Consider the following 18229-nt stretch of genomic DNA (forward strand, 5'->3'; position numbering starts at 1 on the left):
GATCCAATGCCCCCTTTCTGACATCAGAGGATACTAGGCAAGACCCATGGTACATATACACAGATGATGGAAAACCCCTGATACACATAAAATAACATAAAATAAAATACAGTCTCATTCTAAACTTACACTCTTTCCATACGAAATTATTTGTGTTATTCGTTCATTCAGTAAACATTGAGTGAATGTACTCATTTTTACAATAAACGTTTAATGGATGTCTTGTCTGTGTGGGGCACTTTGCTACACCGAAGTCCCAACATGTCATCTGGAAACATTCCTATTTTCCTTTTAGCTGCTGTCTGTTAGACCTGATTATCCTTTGTTGTTCCGACTCTCTGGCCAGATGCCTATTATTCTCTCATACTGATTCCAGACTCCTTTTTGACTTCTGAACTGTTGCTACATGCTGTTCCTACCTTCCGTGTGTTTGCATTTGATATTGGCTGACCTTCCTCAGGTCCGTTGAGTCAACTTTCCAGTCTGGGCCTGCTCTATTCTGTTTGACCTCCCAAGTACTGGCACAAACACTCTGAACGGGAAGAGATCCTTTCATCTGATCATAATCTGATTTTAATCCTTTTTTTTTTCAATTCACCAGTGATCTCTAATAGTCTCTTGAATTCAGTGGGCTTTCTCTTATGTTTTTTTCCCTTTCAATATCTCTACTAGCCGGGCGGTGGTGGCGCACGCCTTTAATCCCAGCACTCGGGAGGCAGAGGCAGGCGGATCTCTGAGTTCGAGGCCAGCCTTGTCTACAAGAGCTAGTTCCAGGACAGGCTCTAGAAACTACAGGGAAACCCTGTCTCGCAAAACCAAAAAAAAAAAAAAATATCTCTACTATTTTTGAACCCTGATAGCCACATTGTCTTCTGTGACACTTCCTTTTCTAACCTCCATGCTATTATTCTTTCTTCATTGTCCCCTAGTGCTGGGAGTTAAACTACCAGAGAAGAACCCTGCTCCTTAGCCGGAGCCACGCCTCCAGCCCTGCCCCCCACACCTCCAGCCCTGTCCCCTCTGTTCCGACAGCTCTATAGTTCCTCCTGCTTCAGAGGTGCTTCTTCTCTCAAGACTCTAAGAACAACTATGTAGACTCTCTACTCAGGCTCAGCCTTGCTTCCTTCCATCTTCTATCTTCTTCCCTAAAGATCCATCTATTCCCAGTAAAAAGCGAAAATACCTAACAGCAGCCGGGCGGTGGTGGCGCACGCCTTTAATCCCAGCACTCGGGAGGCAGAGGCAGGCGGATCTCTGAGTTCGAGGCCAGCCTGGTCTACAAGAGCTAGCTCCAGGACAGGCTCTAGAAACTACAGGGAAACCCTGTCTCGAAAAACCAAAAAAAAAAAAAAAAAAAAAAAAAAAAAAAGAAAATACCTAACAGCTTAAGATAAGATAACCGTTTACAAAGTGCCTTTATATGCTTTATTTGTCCTCATCTTAGCGAGTGAAGATCTCCAAAATCTATAACTAGTTCCACAGAATCATGTTATTTGCTTGGCTTTTTTTTTTTTCTTTTTTTGGTTTTTCGAGACAGGGTTTCTATGCAGCTTTTTTAGAGCCTGTCCTGGAACTAGCTCTTGTAGACCAGGCTGGCCTCGAACTCCCAGAGATCCGCCTGTCTTTGCCTCCCGAGTGCTGGGATTAAAGGTGTGCACCACCACCGCCCGGCTAAAGGTAGCTTATTTTTATTTTATATGCATTGGCGTTTTGCCTGCACTTATGTCTGTGTGAGAATGTCAGGTTCCCTAGAACTGAAGTTACAGACAGTTGTGAGCTGCCATGTGGGTGCTGAGAATTGAACCCAGGTCCTCTGGAAGAGAGGGCAGTGATCTTAACGCTGAGCCATCTCTTCAGCCCCTGCTTGTTTTTGAGACAGGGTCTCACTATGTGTCCTTGGCTAGTCTCGAATTTAAGATGTAGACCAGGTTGGTCTTGAACTTGTAGAGCTCTGCCTGCTTCATCTTCCGGAGATTGGGATTAAAGGCATACACCATAACACTTGTAATTTTTTTTTTAAGATTGCTATTCTTGAGTGAGGTAACTTAGACCCAGAAAGACATATATCATATTGGCTCACTCATAAGTGGTTTTTAGACATAAATTAAAGAAACCAGCCTACAGTTCACAATCCCAGAGAACCTAGACAACAAAGAGGACTCTAAGAGAGACATTCATGGATCTAATCTACATGGGAAGTAGAAAAAGACAAGATCGCCTGAGTAAATTGAGAGTGGGAGGAATCATGGGAGAGGAAGGGGAATGAGGAGGAAGGGAGGGGAGTGGAAAAATATATAGCTCAATAAAAAACAAACAAAAAGATTGCGATTCTTGCCAGAATTCAGGAGGCAGAGGCAGAGGCAGAGGCAGGTGGGTTTCTATGAATTCTAGGCCTGCCTGTTCTGAGTTCCCGGACAGCCACAGCAGGGCTACAAAACAAATAAACAAACAAACAAAAACCTAACAACTAAAATTGCTATTCTTAAAAGTCATCTCTGCTGTTTTCTCGTTAACTCTCTCTCTCTCTCTCTCTCTCTCTCTCTCTCTCTCTCTCTCTCTCTCTCTCTCTCTCTCATTCTTTGGAGACAGGGTCTCACTATGTAGGCCTGTCTGGTCTCGAACTTTCAGAGATTTGCCTGCCTGTGCCTCCTAAACACTGGGGTCAAAGGCCTGTGCCTGGACTACCACACCCAGCAATTTCAATGACTTTTATTACTTTATGAGACTCCTCACTTCCCTAGACTTCCTTCTTAGCACTTCCAACACTGCCTCTCTGTGGCATGCCAGTATCTTTCCCATTAGACTATAAAGATCGCGCTGCACGAGGATGTCTGTTTTCTGAGAAAGGATGTCTAGCTCCTCTGGCCTGTAACTCACGTTACTTATGTCTACCTTCTCTCTGATGCTGGAACTACAGGCACGCACCAGTTCTTGACCTGCTGTTGGTTTCTTGACGCTGTCCCTTTTCTCCTGTAACTGTCACCCAGGCTCTTATACTTTGTACAACTGCAGTTTTCCTATCCTGGCCTTCTTATTATTAGTGTTTTTCTTATAAAACCAATCCTGTTTCCTCTGTAAAAATAAAATAATCTAGAAACGTTATTTGTTTATTGATTTTATGTATTACTGTGTGTATGATGGCAGGAACTCATGCCATGACACATGTATGGCAGTCCGAGGACAGCGTTGTGGGGTCAATTCTCTCCTTCTGCCTTTATATATGCTTCAGGGAGCAGACTGATATCGTCGGGCTTACGTGGCAAGCACTTTGAGCTGATGAACCATTTTCTCAGCCATAGCAATGCTATTTGTATGGGAGCTAAGTTAAAAAATTCTTCTGATAGTGGAAAACCCTTCCATATATCTTTATATATTTTTCCATATCTAGCTTAATTATATTTTTCTTGTTGTTACTCAGATTTCTTTCTTTTGTTTGTCTATATTCTTTCCTTCCTGTAAGGCCCAATTTCAATCTTATCTTCCCCAGGAAACTTTTGACTTTTTTGGTCCTAACTGATTTATTTTTTTAAGACAGGGTTTCTCTGGTAGCTTTGGAGCCTATCCTGGAACTCTGTAGACCAGGCTGGCCTTGAACTCATAGAGTTCTACCTGCCTCTGCCTCCTAAATGCTAGGATTAAGGGCATGTGACACCTAACTAATAACTAGGCCAGCTAGTCCTAACTAATGTATTTCTTCTTTGACATACTACTATTTATCATTATATGACCTACTATTATAGCACACTTTTAGGCATATTTATATTGTCCTATGAATCATCTAAGGGATTGATTTATGAGCCAAATATAGGTTGCTATATAGGTAAGAATGGTTTTACTGGGGCCGAGAGAAGGCTCAGGAGTTAAGAGCATGGACGACACTTGCAGGGGACCAGAGTTTGGCTCCCAGTAGCCACATCAGGGTTGCTTACACCTACTTGTCAGTCCAGCTCCCGGCAAGTCAGTGCCCTCTCCTGGCCTCCACCAGCACCTGCACGTACATGTATAGTGTCCCCTCCTCACACACATACACATAATTAAAAGTAAAATAAATCAGAAGCTGGAGAGATGGCTCCGCAATTAAGAGCATTGGATGCTGTTCCAGAGGACCCAGGTTCAATTCCCAGCACCCACATAGTGGCTTATAACTGTCTGTAACTCCAGTCCCAGAGGATCCAATGCCCTCTTCTGGCTTCAGTGGGCTCCAGGCACACACATGGTGCCCAGACAAACACTTATACACATAAGCAAAAGTAAAAATTATTTATTTATTTATTTATTTATTTATTTATTTGGTTTTTTCGAGACAGGGTTTCTCTGCAGCTTTTTTAGAGCCTGTCCTGGAACTAGCTCTTGTAGACCAGGCTGGCCTCGAACTCACAGAGATCCGCCTGCCTCTGCCTCCCGAGTGCTGGGATTAAAGGCGTGCGCCACCACCGCCCGGCCTAAAAATAATTTTAAAAAAAAAAGAAATAAATTAGGGTTGGGAAGATGAAGCAGTGATTAAGAGCAGTGACAACCGCCCTTCTAGAGGACCTGGGTTCAATTTCAAGCAATCATGTGGTGGCTTCCAACTATCTGTAACTCCAGTTCTCGGGGACCTGACACCCTCACACAGGCATACATGCACGCAAAACACAAATGCGGGTAAAATAAAAATAAATACATTATTTAAAAAAAATTAGTGCTGCCGGGCATTGGTAGTACACACCTTTAATCCCAGCACTTGAGCAGAGGCAGGCAGATCTCTGTGAGTTTGAGGTCAGCCTAGTCTACAAGAGCTAGCTCCAGGACAGCCAAGGTGGTTACACAGAGAAACCCTGTCTTGAAAAACCAAATAAATAAATAGATAAATAAATAAAAACCAGTGCTAGAGGGTTGGTTAAGAACACTTGCTATCTGGCAGATGACCTAAATTCAGTTTCCAGCACCCACATGGAGGTTCACAACTACCTGTAGCTCCAGTTCTAATGCCCTCTTCTGGCCTCCTTGGGCACTCTATTGTGTTCGAGAATTCACTATGTAGCCCAGGTTGGCCTCACACTCACAGGAATCTGCTTACCTCTGCCTCCCAAGTGCTGGGATTAAAGGTGTGTGCATCATCACCATACCCAGTGAAAATAAATCTTTAAAAAAGTTAAATAATTGAAAAAAACAAACCCTACAATTAGATCATTTATTCCCATCAAGTGGTGTTGTTAGCGTCTTTGGGAGTTTACCTTAAAAAAGAAGAAGAAAACTTTTTACTAAAATTTATTTAATGTATTTGTGAGTATCTGCCATGTTGTCACGTATGTGCTTGCGGAGGCCAGAAGAGGGTTCCAGATTCTCTGGAGCTGGAGTTACAGACATTTCTAAGCCACTGGATGTGGTTCCAGGAACTGTACTTGGGTCCTCTGGAAGAGCAGCAAGTGCTCGTAACTGCTAAGCCATCTTTCCAGATCTTCCACTAAAACTTAAAGAACTTTCTTAGCTCATGAAATTAATATAAGATTCAGACTTCATTAATCACAAATACATTTATTATCAGCCATAGTCAAACCTGTTTGTTGACATAACTGTTTGTGTCTATATTCACACATAATAGGAGATGGCTCACTAACAGTACATATGTCCGTCAAAGACAAGAGCATTTATTAATTTGATTGCTACCTGCAAAAACTAGCTGGTCCCTAACCTGGAGGCTGAATTCTCACTAGAATTTCTTCACAACAGCTTAAGAATTGAGGTCTGTTTCACTAAAGACAACCCTTTCAAAGCTAATTAATTGTTCATTAGAAAGATTCCAGAGGTTGCATAAAGGGAGTAGGAGCTAGCCTAGTTAGAACTTTAGTAACCGAGGCAACCAGATTCCTAATAGAAACAGAACCAGAGGATCTCAGGTGGATCTTCTTTCCAGGGGAAATGTGTAACCGCAGAGGCAAGCTAGAAAAAAGAGACTATTTGAAGTCTTACTGGAATTCGGTTGTTGAGAAGAGGCCAAACCACTGAATGGTTGAGACAAGCGCAGTTATGGTTTTAGTAGGCTGTGAAGGTATTATATTCTACCAAAGAATATATCTGTGAAAGTTAAAAGTATCTGGGTTTGGCTGACTGAAGTTGTAAGAGATTGTACAATGCCTACAAGTAACAAAGGCGTGAAAATGTAAAGAATTTCCTTAAAGGGATGAAACTATATAGATAAACAGAGCTACATTAACTAAAGTTACCAGAAGGTTCATGCATTTACCTGTGTTCTGTTTATTTTTTCTTCCTCCCTGTTTATTCCCCTAAAATATATATACAACATATGGGATTAGAGAGATAGCTCAAGAGCCTTTGCTGTTCTTGCACAGAGGACCAGAGTTCAGTTCCTTCGGATACTACTTTTCTCTCCTTCACCGCTTTCCTACTTCGTTTTCTGTCTTCTCATCCCCCGACGGTCTCCCCCCTCCTTCCCGCTCTCTCTGTCTTACCCTAGTTTGGAAATGCAGCAGATTTCTAAGTCTGCCACCACTGGGTTCTAGGAGCTGTCAGTCTGCGGTAGGCAGAGTTTCTATTGGTTGGACTGGAGGCGGGGACCGGAGCTCACTATAAAAGATGGGCCCGGTCAAGGCGCGCGGAGCTGCTGACAGGACCTGGTCAGAAGGGGTCCCTTTAGCAGAGCTTCAGCCAGAGCGCCCAGGGCAGCACGAAGCAGCGGCTCGAGGCGCGCACTTTCTCCTCCGAGCCCGCTAGGGCGCCTGCCCCGGAGCCCGACAACTCTCGGCCACGGTCCCCGCATCCCCCGAGGACCCTTCGCCTCACCTGCGCCTGCCACGCCCCGTCCGGCCGCCGGGATGAGCGAGGTGAGCCGTGCCGCACCGGGGAGGAGGCTGCGGCTCCAGGTCCCCTGGAGGCGAGGGGTACCCTCTGAGTGGACGCCACTGCCCCTCTAGGACAGCTCTCAATCTCTCGTCTTCCTGAAGCTACTGGAAAGGGGGTGCTTTTAGCCTACCAACTGTCGATAACGCTTTGGGGAGGGGGCTGTAGGCGGGAATTGAGCTCTCGGGGTGATAAGCTGTCTCTTGGGGTGCTAGTCCTCCGCATCTATCTTATTGCTCCGAGGTTTCCATGGTTTTCCTTGCTGTCCTCACTTCGGTTCTGTCCAGCCTACCCTAGCATTGTGTTGTTCTCCATAGGCAGCAGCCAAGAGCTCCATCCCTGGCACTTTTCACTCATTCAGTGAGGAACGTTGGGGTACCTGTCCTGCCTCCCACGAGCATTGGGCTAGTAGCAAGTCCAATCCCTGGGGAGATGGTCCCTTACAGAGTAGACCTCCATCTTCAGTGCCTGCTACATCTCGAAGTCTTCGGACAGGTTCTGTGGTGTTCATTAGAGCCAACCCAGTCCTTTTAATTGGTTGACTCATTTCAAAGAACACTGTCCATGGTAAGACTTTGAGAAGACCTGTCTTATTGTCAGACTTGATTTGTGGCACCCCAGGCACATCCTCATATTACGTCGAGGACTGTCGTCCCCAGGTGATGTTGGTATGAGCAGTAACATCTCATGCTTTCCATCTGTGCCCACTTTCCTAGTGAGCATGTCCTTGTGTTCAATCTGTTTCTCAGGAATCATCCAGTGCCTTGTTCTGCTACTTACTCAGTATGAGGCCTTAGGGGCATCACAGGATTTGTCTGTGCTTCTACTTTTTCTCTGTAAAAAGAAGGTAATTCTGGTTGTTCTAAAAGATTAAATTATATGTGCAAAGTACTTTAAGCACTACCTGGCTCTGAATAGGCGTTCAATCTGGAGTCTGGATTAGCTATTGTGGTGTGTGTGTGTGTGTGTGTGTGTTTCAAGTTAGCTGCAGAAACCAGCATAAGAATTCCCAAGATCGCTTGGTGATAGAGCAACTGGCCTCTAGTATGAGTGAAGTTCTGGATTCAATCTCCAGTAGTGAGCGAGAGAAGAGAGAAATGAGGGGGGGTGGAGAGAAACAGAGAGAGAGAGATGGAGGAAGAAGATGGAGGAAGAAAGATATGGGGAAGAGAGCGAGAGAGGCAGAGAGAGAGAGAGAAACAGAGACACACACACAGAGGCACAGAGAGAGACAGAGAGCCAGAGACAGAGAGAATTCCCTGCAGCCTGGGCCCCGGTTTAGATAGGAAAGAGTATTTTCAGTAATTCTGCTGACTCCTACCAAAAGTTATCACCTCGGGTGTCCGTTAGTGCCAGCTGCTAGGTTGTCTTGGTTGCGGCGTCCACTGAGTTTACCCTGGGAAATCCAGCGAGTCTGGTGGGCTGCAGAGGAAAGACGGTAGCTTCCACATACCTCAGCTGGTTGTGCTGTGACCGTGGCAATCTTGCAGAAAGAAAATAATAATAAAAATGAAAGGAGTGACTTTCTCTGGCTTTTTAGCTCTCCCAAGAGAAGAGGGGCTTTCTTCTCCCTCCCCCCCCCAACCAAGGTCTAGGGCGCAAACCACTCCTCCCATCATCGTGCTTCTAAATGTGACCATTTGAATCCAAGCCATCCCCCTTGGGAGTTGATCTGAGGCTCTGCTGACACGGTCTGTGGTTAGTTTGTGTGTATGAGGAGAGACACATGGCCCCTGGGTAGGACAGGCGTTAGAGGGCTTAGAAAGGGATCTTTAGGGGAGTGGCAGTGGTGTTGCACGGTAAGGAGGACAATCTGGCGTGTGCTCGGGGAACTCATACCTTGGGGCCGCTCTTAGACAGCAGCTGAAATTGGCTAGCCTCAATTAGGGACTCTGCAGGAGAAGAGTGGGATCCTTTGGTGGGAACTCTATATGTAAGACTGCCCAGCCTCCTAAGCTGTCAGAGAAAACCGGTTCCAGCTAGCAATTTAGCCATCCAAGTTGCCTCCTACCGCAGAGAGAAGCCTTGCTTCAGGGATGATTATTTATAATATCCAGAGGCAGCCACCTGGGTGTACACAGAGACCAGCTGTTTTGAAATCAGAGCCCCAAGGGGGGGATCTCTGTTTCCCCACAGTCTAAGAACCGGTCTGTTTTCTTCCTCTTGTAAAAAAAAAACTCTGATAAAAGCGGAAGTGTTGCCCAGAGCTCTGGAGCTCTGGGGAGACTCCAAAGGGCTTTACTTTTCCTCCTTCAAGCTGATGTGCCTGGGCCAGGAAAGCCCTGTACCCTGAATCTTATGTAAGTTTCACCTCCCCCACCTGCTTATTTCCTTGCTTCAGAGACACTGCACAAAATGAGATTTGGGATGACTTTAAGAGACTCACGTCTCAACTGAGGAATGCCTCAGTGGTGGGCGGGGGTGGGGCGGGGGCTCTTGACCAGACGACTGAAAGTGTGAGGGGCCTGGTAGAGCTGCTGAGTAGGACTGCTCGCTCTGTTTTCCCTTGGTGGCTCTTTGCTGTCACTCAGTACTGCAGCAGAGCGTTTCCCTGTGTCTCCACGCTCCTGTGCTGAGGAGCTGCGGGGACCATCGCCAGCTTGTCTGTGTTCACAGCTGGAGGCAGGACTTGATTGCTGTGAATCATAGTCTGTCTCCTGTCGTTTAATAACTTTCCCCTGGTTCCTGTGAAGCTTGGCTATAGGAAATCCATCAGTCCCCAGGGGCTCTTTCCTCTAATCCCTTTTTATGCAGCATAACTGGCTGCACGGAGCAGAACTGCAGGGTTTTACATGTTGCATTTTCTCATCTGTGAGAAACTTAACCGGAAGAATCCTCTGGTCCAGCAGTCACTCTCCTGAAATAGGAGCCACGGCTTCTTGTGACAATCCCCCACAGTTTCTCTCCTGAGTTTTAGCTGGCAGGGGACCAAACAAGGTACAGATCCTCTAGATCATTAGGAGAGAACTTGAAACTGCTGCTCTCTCCTTTGTTTTTCTTTTGCGGTGTTCTTACCTAACGGAAACAGATATTGCTCTTTAGGGATTGCCCCACCCTCATCCCACCCCCGGCCATGTACATCCTTCTTCACCTGCAACCTTCCTCACAAAGGGCATTCAATTAGAGCATCTTCTGTGAGCCAATTGTTAGGGAGCCTGTCATCCAAGTCTCTCTCTCTCTCTCTCTCTCTCTCTCTCTCTCTCATTGATGGTTTATTATTACTGTGGTTAAGTTGAACAAACAACATAGGACGGGCTACTTATTATTAGATTTTTTTTTTAATTTCTGGAAATCTGTATTTCAAAACAGGGAAACCAGAATTTGGTTCACAACTTTGTTCGTCCTTTTTTTGCTCACCCATTTAGGTTGCCGGCTTTAGTGACTTGAATAAGAATTTCTGGTGGTAAGGAGTTGATGTTTTTCTCATCTTGTGATGGGGGGGGGGCAGGCGTCTAAAGATGACTCATTCTCCCAAATGGCAGCCACCATCTCACAGAATGTCAAGTTTCTGTGGGGCACGTGACCATAGGGGTGTGGTGGATGTGTCTGATGCATCTCTCCTGCCCATCTGCCATAGAGGTGTGGTGGGTGTGTCTGATGCATCTCTCTTGCCCGTCTGTGGGGGGTCCTAACAATGGACATATGGAGACTGTAATTCTGGCTAAGGGGAAGAAGATAAACCAACAGCTCTCTTTTCAAACTTGATTCTGTGAATGCTTACTGATTTTTTTTTTATGTTCTACTTTTCTAATTTTCTAAGTCATTTTTTAAAGTCTGGTTCATCATAGAAAAATAAAACTTTGTTTTGCAAAAATTCTTGAAAGTAGAAAGTCAGGTATATCTTCTGCAGGATAACCCCAAAATGAACTATCTAGACGGTATAGTGACAGAGTTTTAGATTTGCTGAAGAGCTCTAAAGATCATCTGGCCCAATCTTCTTATTTTACAGGTGAAGAACCTGAGCCCAAATCTCATTGAGTTTGTGCAGTATACTAAAAGGCTAGGGCTTACTGCTGCTGTCTCTTTCCAAATGAATTTTCTTCAGGACTCTTTTAACTTGTTACTCTGTTGAATCCGGAGGAATCTGATTCACATGCAGAGTTTTAAAAAGTACAGCACTGGAGATTGAGCTCAGAGCAAATACTTTATCACTAAGCTATCTTTCCCCTTTAAGTTTTCATTTTTAATTAGTTAATATATTTATGGAGACATATACTTCTACCTTGACCTCCTCACATAATGGCCTCTACCTCCCAAATGGTGAGATTACAGGCATTCACCATCATACCCAGCTCCTTTTGTATGTTATTTTGAGACAGGCTCATATTAGGTTGACCATACTTGCCTTAATCTTGCAATTCTACTCTTGCTCCCCCACTTCCCTTGGTGTCTGTCACAGGATCCCACTATGTAGGCTGGTCTGGAACTTTCTAACCTCTTTGACTTCCAAGTATTGAGACTGCAGGTATGTGTCACCCTGCCCACCTGTAATATTCTCTCTCTCTCTCTCTCTCTCTCTCTCTCTCTCTCTCTCTCTCTCTCTCTGTCTCTCTCTCTTTCTCTCTCTGTCTCTGTCTGTCTGTCTGTCTGTCTGTCTGTCTCTCTCTGTCTCTCTCTGTCTCTGTCTTTCTCTCTCTCTGTCTCTCTCTCTGTCTCTGTCTTTCTCTCTCTCTTTCTCTCTCTCTGTCTCTCTCTCTTTCTCTCTCTCTCTGTCTCTGTCTGTCTGTCTGTCTCTCTCTCTGTCTGTCTCTCTCTCTGTGTCTCTCTCTTTCTCTCTCTCTGTCTCTGTCTCTGTCTCTCTCTCTCTCTCTCTCTCTCTCTCTGTCTCTCTGAGACAAGGTCTATTGTAGCCCAGGCTGGCTTCAAACTCCCTGTGTGATGAAGGATGACCTTGAACTTCTGATCCTTCAGCTTCTACTTCCCTAGTACTGAGATTATGAGGATGCACCACTAAATCAGATTTTATGCAGCCCTGGGAATAAAACCCAGGGCTTCTTGCATGCTAGGCAAGCCCTCTACCAACTGAACTACATTACCAGTCCCTATCTGTAACTACTTCTTCTGAGACAGGGTTTTTCTGTGTAACAGCTCCAGCTGTTCTGGAACTTGATCTGTAGACCAGGCTAACCTTGAACTCACAGAGATCTTCCTGCTTCTGCCTCCCAAGTGCTGGGACCAGAGGTGTACATCACCACCACCCTGCTTAATTTTTTTTTTTGGTGTTTTTTTTTTTTTTTTGTTTTTTCAAGACAGGGTTTCCCCATAGTTTCTAGAGCCTGTCCTGGAGCTAGCTCTTGTAGACCAGGCTGGCCTCGAATTCAGAGATCCGCCTGCCTCTGCCTCCCGAGTGCTGGGATTAAAGGCGTGTGCCACCACCGCCCGGCCCTACCCGGCTTAATTTTTAATGAATATATTATAGATATTTTCTATAAGCAACAGAAACTGTGATTTAATAAAGACTGAGAAAGAAGATAGAAAGACGTTTTGGACCCACAAGACCTCCGTATTTATTAATAGGGTACATTTTGGTAGGACACTAGATGTCTTAGTCACTGGTGCTGTAATGATACTCTGGCCGAGGCTACTTTTCTAATTGAAAACATTTAATTGGGGTCTGACTTACAGTTTCAGAGGTTTAGTTCATTATCATCATGGCAGAGGGCGTGGTGGCACACAGGTATGTGATAGAGCAGTAACTGAGAGCTAAAACCCGATCCATAAACACACACACACACACACACACACACACACACACGAGAGAGAGAGAGAGAGAGAGAGAGAGAGAGAGAGAGAGAGAGAGAGAGAGAGGGAGGGAGGGAGGGAGGGAGGGAGGGAGGGAGGGAGGGAGGGAGGGAGAGAGAGCGCCATGCTGGGCCTGGTATAAGCTTTTTGGAACCTCAAAGCCCACCCCAGTGTCACCCTTCCTCCAGCAAGGCCACACCTCCTGGTCCCTCCCTAGCAGTGCCACACTGTGGTGAGGCTTTCCTTTCCCAGGAGGGGGATGGTTAGTGTGAGCCCCCTGGGCTATGTAGCCAGCTCAGCGCTGGTCTTAGGTCTGAGGGGAGATCCTCCATCAAAACATAAATGAATAAACCAACAAAGACTAAGGCTGTGGCTCAGGTGGTGGATTGCTTGCCTAACATGGACAAAACCCTTCGTTTGCTCTCCAGTACTGCACAAAATAGGATCCTGTAATCCTAGCACTCCCGAGTTAGAGGCAGGGGGGTCAGAAGTTGGAAAAGATCCTCCCCAAGTAGTGAGTTTGAGGCCTGGCTGTGTTACATGAGAATTTATGGATACAGAGAGAAAGAATATGAAAATGAGAAAGATAAAGAAAATGAGAAAGAGTAAACAAAACATCAAATGTTCCCCCCTTTTTTGCACAAAATCTGCATTCCTTCAAAGTGCCCTTAAATAAATACCTAGAAGCCTAGACTCTGTGGTTAGGTGTGGTGTGTACCTATAATCCTAGTACTTAGGAGGCGATAGATAGCAAGATCAGGAGTTCAGTACATACAGAGTTCAAAATCAGCCTGAGCTACATAAGACCCTGACTCAAGACACAGAAACACCACCAAAACCTAAAACAGCGACAAAAAAGCTAGACAATGGATTTAGACCTTGTGATCTCACTGATCAGACTTACCCAAGCCTAGTTCTCTCCCTCCCTCTTTCCCTTTATCCTCCCTTCCTCACTTCCTTCTTCCCTTCCTTCCTGCATTGCTAGCCCAGGCTGGCCTAGGGCTTATTGGCTCAGACTAGCCTCGAACTCAGAGATGCTCCTGGCTCAGCCTCCTGACTACTGCTGCTACAGGGGTGAGCGACCACATGGGTGAACATCACTCAGCAGCTTGATTTCTGCTTCCCACTGGGTGAGCCCTGAAGGCTTTCTCACCTGGTTCCCAACCTCCACCCAGGGGAAGGGGTGCCATTTACCATTCTATTGTGCTCAGTGCTGCCTCCCTCCCACACAAAGCCCTCCAGCTGAGTGTTTGCTTTGTAGGCTGTGGGGGGGATTAATGCGGTTATTTTAGAACGTTAACACCATGGGTGGGATGCACATTGAAGATTAGAGTAATAAATGAAGCTTTGGCATTTCTCTCTCTCTCTCTCTCTCTCTCTCTCTCTCTCTCTCTCTCTCTCTCTCTCTCTCTCTCTCTCTCTCTCTCTCTCTCTCTCCCCTTCCCCTAGTCCTCAGTATGGGGTAAAGGCACTGCGCCAAGCTGTGTGCAGAGTGCCACAAATAACCACTTATTAAACTGTGGCAGCCCAGCCTGGGCTGGGAGGAATGGGCAGGGGTTGCTGATTCACTGCGAACCATGATTTGGCATGGGCAGGGAACTCTGCCCCTGACTCTAGTGGGGGGTACTGCTATTCCTGCTATTCTAGTGGGGGGTGGCTGAGGGGAGAGGTACAAACCAGGGGACTGTTCCAGGAAACAGGGTGGGGTGGCTAAAGGGAGAGGGACCAACAAGGGGACTGGGGCTGTTTAGGGTAAAAGGCGTCTGAGATATCAGGCGCCTGGTCTATATTTTCTGTATGAGGAATGTGCATCTGTAGAAACTAGAGTACAGGTTCCCAGTTCTTTTTCTGTTATTATCTTGAGGGTGACCTTGAGCAAATCTTTCTAAAGCAGTCGGAGGACTGCAGCTGGTTGCTGCGCTGGAAGAGTTGAAACACTTCCAACAGTACTCCAAAAACAGCAGTCCAGGGTCGCGCCGGGGCACGGGATCCCAGCGGCTTCTGTCCGGGCCTTTAACCATGACTTTCCTTTAACCCTGGTGGAGGACACATTCAGCACTCATAGACACACCCCCGTGGGCGGGGAGGAACAAAGTCTCTTACCACCGCCTGGAAAACGATCCACTAACTCGTACCCACTTTAAAATATCCACTGATTTGTGCTCCCCTTTACTTCCTGAAAATGGAGTTGGTGAAGTCTCCGATTCACGACAATACAAAAACAAAAGGCGGGGCTCTTTTAAAGCTTATTATTTAGAATTTTTTTCGGCTTCAAGTTCTTTTTGGGTTTCTCTGCCCTGGTCTACAGAGACAGAACTGTGGGTATCCGTGGCTGCTCATCGAAGTTACGTGATTGTGTTTCCATCTGCACAGCACCCAAGTCACGTCATGCAAATACAGGGTGCACTTGGCCCGGGTACAAGGGACTGATGCTCGCTTCTGAGGATTGCTGTTATTAACCCCACCGGCTGCGATCCCGCTTTAAAGAGTCCCGGAGTGTGAAGAGTACAGAAAAAGCTGTAGAGTTTACCTTTCCCCAAACTGGTTTTAACTTGCTGCTTGGGAAAGGGGTGTGAAGGGGGGGTGACCCTGTCTTCCCCTTCTGGTGATAATGGTTGCTGTGGTAACTAACACCACTAAAAGGGAAAGCGACAAAGGAAGAAAAGAAACAAGGGAAGGGGTCAGGGTGAGTTAGTTCTGTATAACACTGAGTTAAGTGGGGGTACCTACTCCTCAGTAGTGGCAGCTGGGAAGGAGCAGCTAAGCAAGACAATGCTGACTCATATAATTATTTTGGGATTTTGTTTTCTTTTTTTTCTTTTTTTGTTTTATTTCTTTTTTTAAAGACATGGTTTCATTATATAGCTCATATTGGCTTCAAACTCATGATCTTCTTGACCCAGCCTCCCTAGTGCTGAGATTACAGGCATGCTATACCATGCTTGAACACAATAATCTTTTGGGTTTTTTGTTTGTTTGTTTTTTTCTTGGGTTGGGTGTCCCAGGAATTGGCAATCAGTGCCCTTTTTTCTTCTTTTCTTTTTCTTTTTTCTCTCTTTTTTTTCTTAATCAAAGGTCTCTCTATTACGTAGCTTTGGCTGTCCTAGAATTTACTATGTAGACCAGGCTGGCCTCAAACTCTCAGAGATATGCCTAACTCTGATGTGGGAGGTGATGTATGCTGTGAATGTGTTTTATTGCCATTGGTTAATAAATAAGATGCTTTTGGCCAATGGCTTAACAGAGAAAAGCTAGACTGAAAGAGATATATAGAGAGAGTAGGTGGAGTCATAGAGAAGCCATGTAGCCGCCACTAGGAGAAAGAGATGAGCCTCCAGCTGGGAACTTTGCTGGTAGGCCATGACCTCGTGGTGATGCACAGATTAATGGAGATGGGTTAGTTTAGGATATAAGAGCTAGCTAGAAATATGCTTAAGCTATTGGCCAAACAGTATTGCAAATAATATAGTTTCTGTGTGATTATTTCGGTTCTGGGCAGCCAGGAATGAACAAGCAGCCTCCGCGAACATAACTCTGCCTCCTGAATGCTGAGATTAGAACCGTGCTCCAAGGCACCTGGCTGCAGCAAGAACTCTTAACCACTGAGCAATCTTTCCAGCCTCCCCCGCCCCTTTAAGATTTATTTTTATGTGTATAAAAGGGTTTTGCTTTTGTGTATGCAAGTGAACCGTGAGCTTGCCTGGTGCCCAAGAAAGCCAAAAGAAGGCACTATACCCCGCAGAACTGGAGTTGCAGGTGGTTGTGAGCCAGCATGTGGGTTCTGGGAATCGAACTTGGTCCTCTGTTATAGCAGCAAGTATTCCTAACCACTGAGTCATCTCTTTAGTTCTAATAAGAAATTTTTAAAAATTTGTTTTAAAACCTACTCTAGCCGGGCGGCAGTGGCACATGCCTTTAATCCCAGCACTCGGGAGGCAGAGGCAGGCGGATCTCTGTGAGTTCAAGACCAGCCTGGTCTACAAGAGCTAGTTCCAGGACAGGCTCCAAAGCTACAGAGAAACCCTGTCTCGAAAAAAAAAACCAAAAAGAAAAAATAAATAAATAAATAAAACCTACTCTATGGTGAAACATGCCTGCAGTCCTAGCACTTAAAAGGTTAAGGAGGATTGCCATGATTTTGATATAAGCCAGGGCCACCTAGTGAATTCTAGGTCAGCTTCAGCTACACAGTGTAAGACCATGTTTCAAAAAAGCAACAAACCCCAAACCAAACAATGAAAAAGTCTCTGAATACAAATTCTTTATCAGATATGGGATTTGTAAATATTTCTTTCTGCCTGTAGCTTGCTCCTTTGCTCTCTTAGGAAAAATTCAGTTTATAATGTTTTTCTATGAGTTTTGCTTTTGGTATATCTAAGAAAATTTTTTCTGTATCCTAAGGTTGCAAAAACTTTCTCCCTGTGCTTTATTCTAAAAATTTACACTTAATTGTAGCTACTGCTGTCTTGTTGAGGCAGGATTTCTTTCTTTTCTTCCTGTTTGTTTTTTCAAGACAGGGTTTCTCTATGGAACAGCCCTGGCTGTCCTGGAACTCACTCTGTAGACAACTTGCAGAGATCCACCTGCCTCTGCCTCCTGAGTGCTGGGATTAAAGGCGAGTGCCACCATGCTTAGCTTTGAGACAGGATTTCTCTGTGCTGCTGGCAGCCCTGCAGTGCTGCGTAGACCAAGTTGATTTTAAACTTGTGTTGGTCTTCTTGCCTCTGCTTCTTCAAAGTTTAGGTCTTGTATCTGTTTGTAGGTAATTTCTGGAAGGTGCAAGCATAGTTTGAGGTGGGCTTCTTTGGTTTTGCAAACAACTGTCCTATTGTTCCCTGTTTGTTGGAAAGAAGATCCCTCCTCCTCCCCTTCCTGTACCAGCGTCTCCCCTTCTGTCCCGTGTCACTTGTATTCCATCATTTTCTCCTCTCCCTTCAGATCGCTTCCTCCCCTTCAGGTCCCCTTTCTATTTTTGCTCATTGCCCAAGACATACACACTCCCTCCCGTCTAGAGTCTGCATGTGAAAGAAACCTGCTATTTGTCTTTCTGAGTCTGGTTTATTTCTCTTACCATAATGATCTTCCCTATCCTTTTAATAGTATTGTTCCTTAGACCTTGGTCCCAGGCCCACCCTGCTTCTTGTCTTTCTAATGGTGCTCGGAAAAGGAATTCACATCAAAGCGGGGGAACAGGCAGAGAAAGGGCGTGTTTATGTTTGAGAGTAAAAGGAACTGATTGTCCTGATTCCTAGAAGAGAGAGAGGGATGAGCTGCGAGCTCAGATGGGACCGGACATCATCTGGATGCTGATAAAAGTTCTGGGAAGGGGCCGGGCGGTGGTGGCGCACGCCTTTAATCCCAGCACTCGGGAGGCAGAGGCAGGTGGATCTCTGTGAGTTCGAGGCCAGCCTGGTCTACAAGAGCTAGTTCCAGGACAGGCTCTAAAGCTGCAGAGAAACCCTGTCTCGAAAAACCAAAAAAAAAAAAAAAAAAGTTCTGGGAAGGTAGAGATGGGCAAAGTATATGTTTTCCTCTACTGGAATTGGAAGAACTAAAATGGGTAGAAAGCTTATAGGAGAGAAATACTAGAGAAAGAGAAGATGGTCTCCATCTGTATCATAAAGCCTAAAGAAAAAAGTTCCCTAAC

The 18229-nt window shown here is 45.5% G+C and overlaps 1 protein-coding gene across 2 annotated transcripts in view; it reads left to right on the forward strand.

Annotated features, from left to right (window-relative positions):
* The window catches only part of Pcp4l1 (Purkinje cell protein 4 like 1), a 41824-nt gene that overhangs the window by 10970 nt on the left and 12625 nt on the right, over positions 1-18229 (forward strand). The window contains exon 1 of one of the 2 annotated variants that reach the window (XM_042056060.1): positions 6590-6824. The exons of the other annotated variant lie outside the window; for it this stretch is intronic. Coding sequence (XP_041911994.1) covers positions 6816-6824 — 9 coding nt within the window. The 5' untranslated portion in view covers positions 6590-6815. Of the gene's footprint in view, positions 1-6589; positions 6825-18229 lie in introns of those variants that run through there. 2 annotated transcript variants of the gene reach the window in all.

This window comes from Arvicola amphibius, chromosome 12, assembly GCF_903992535.2.
Source record: "Arvicola amphibius chromosome 12, mArvAmp1.2, whole genome shotgun sequence".
Taxonomy (NCBI): domain Eukaryota; kingdom Metazoa; phylum Chordata; class Mammalia; order Rodentia; family Cricetidae; genus Arvicola; species Arvicola amphibius.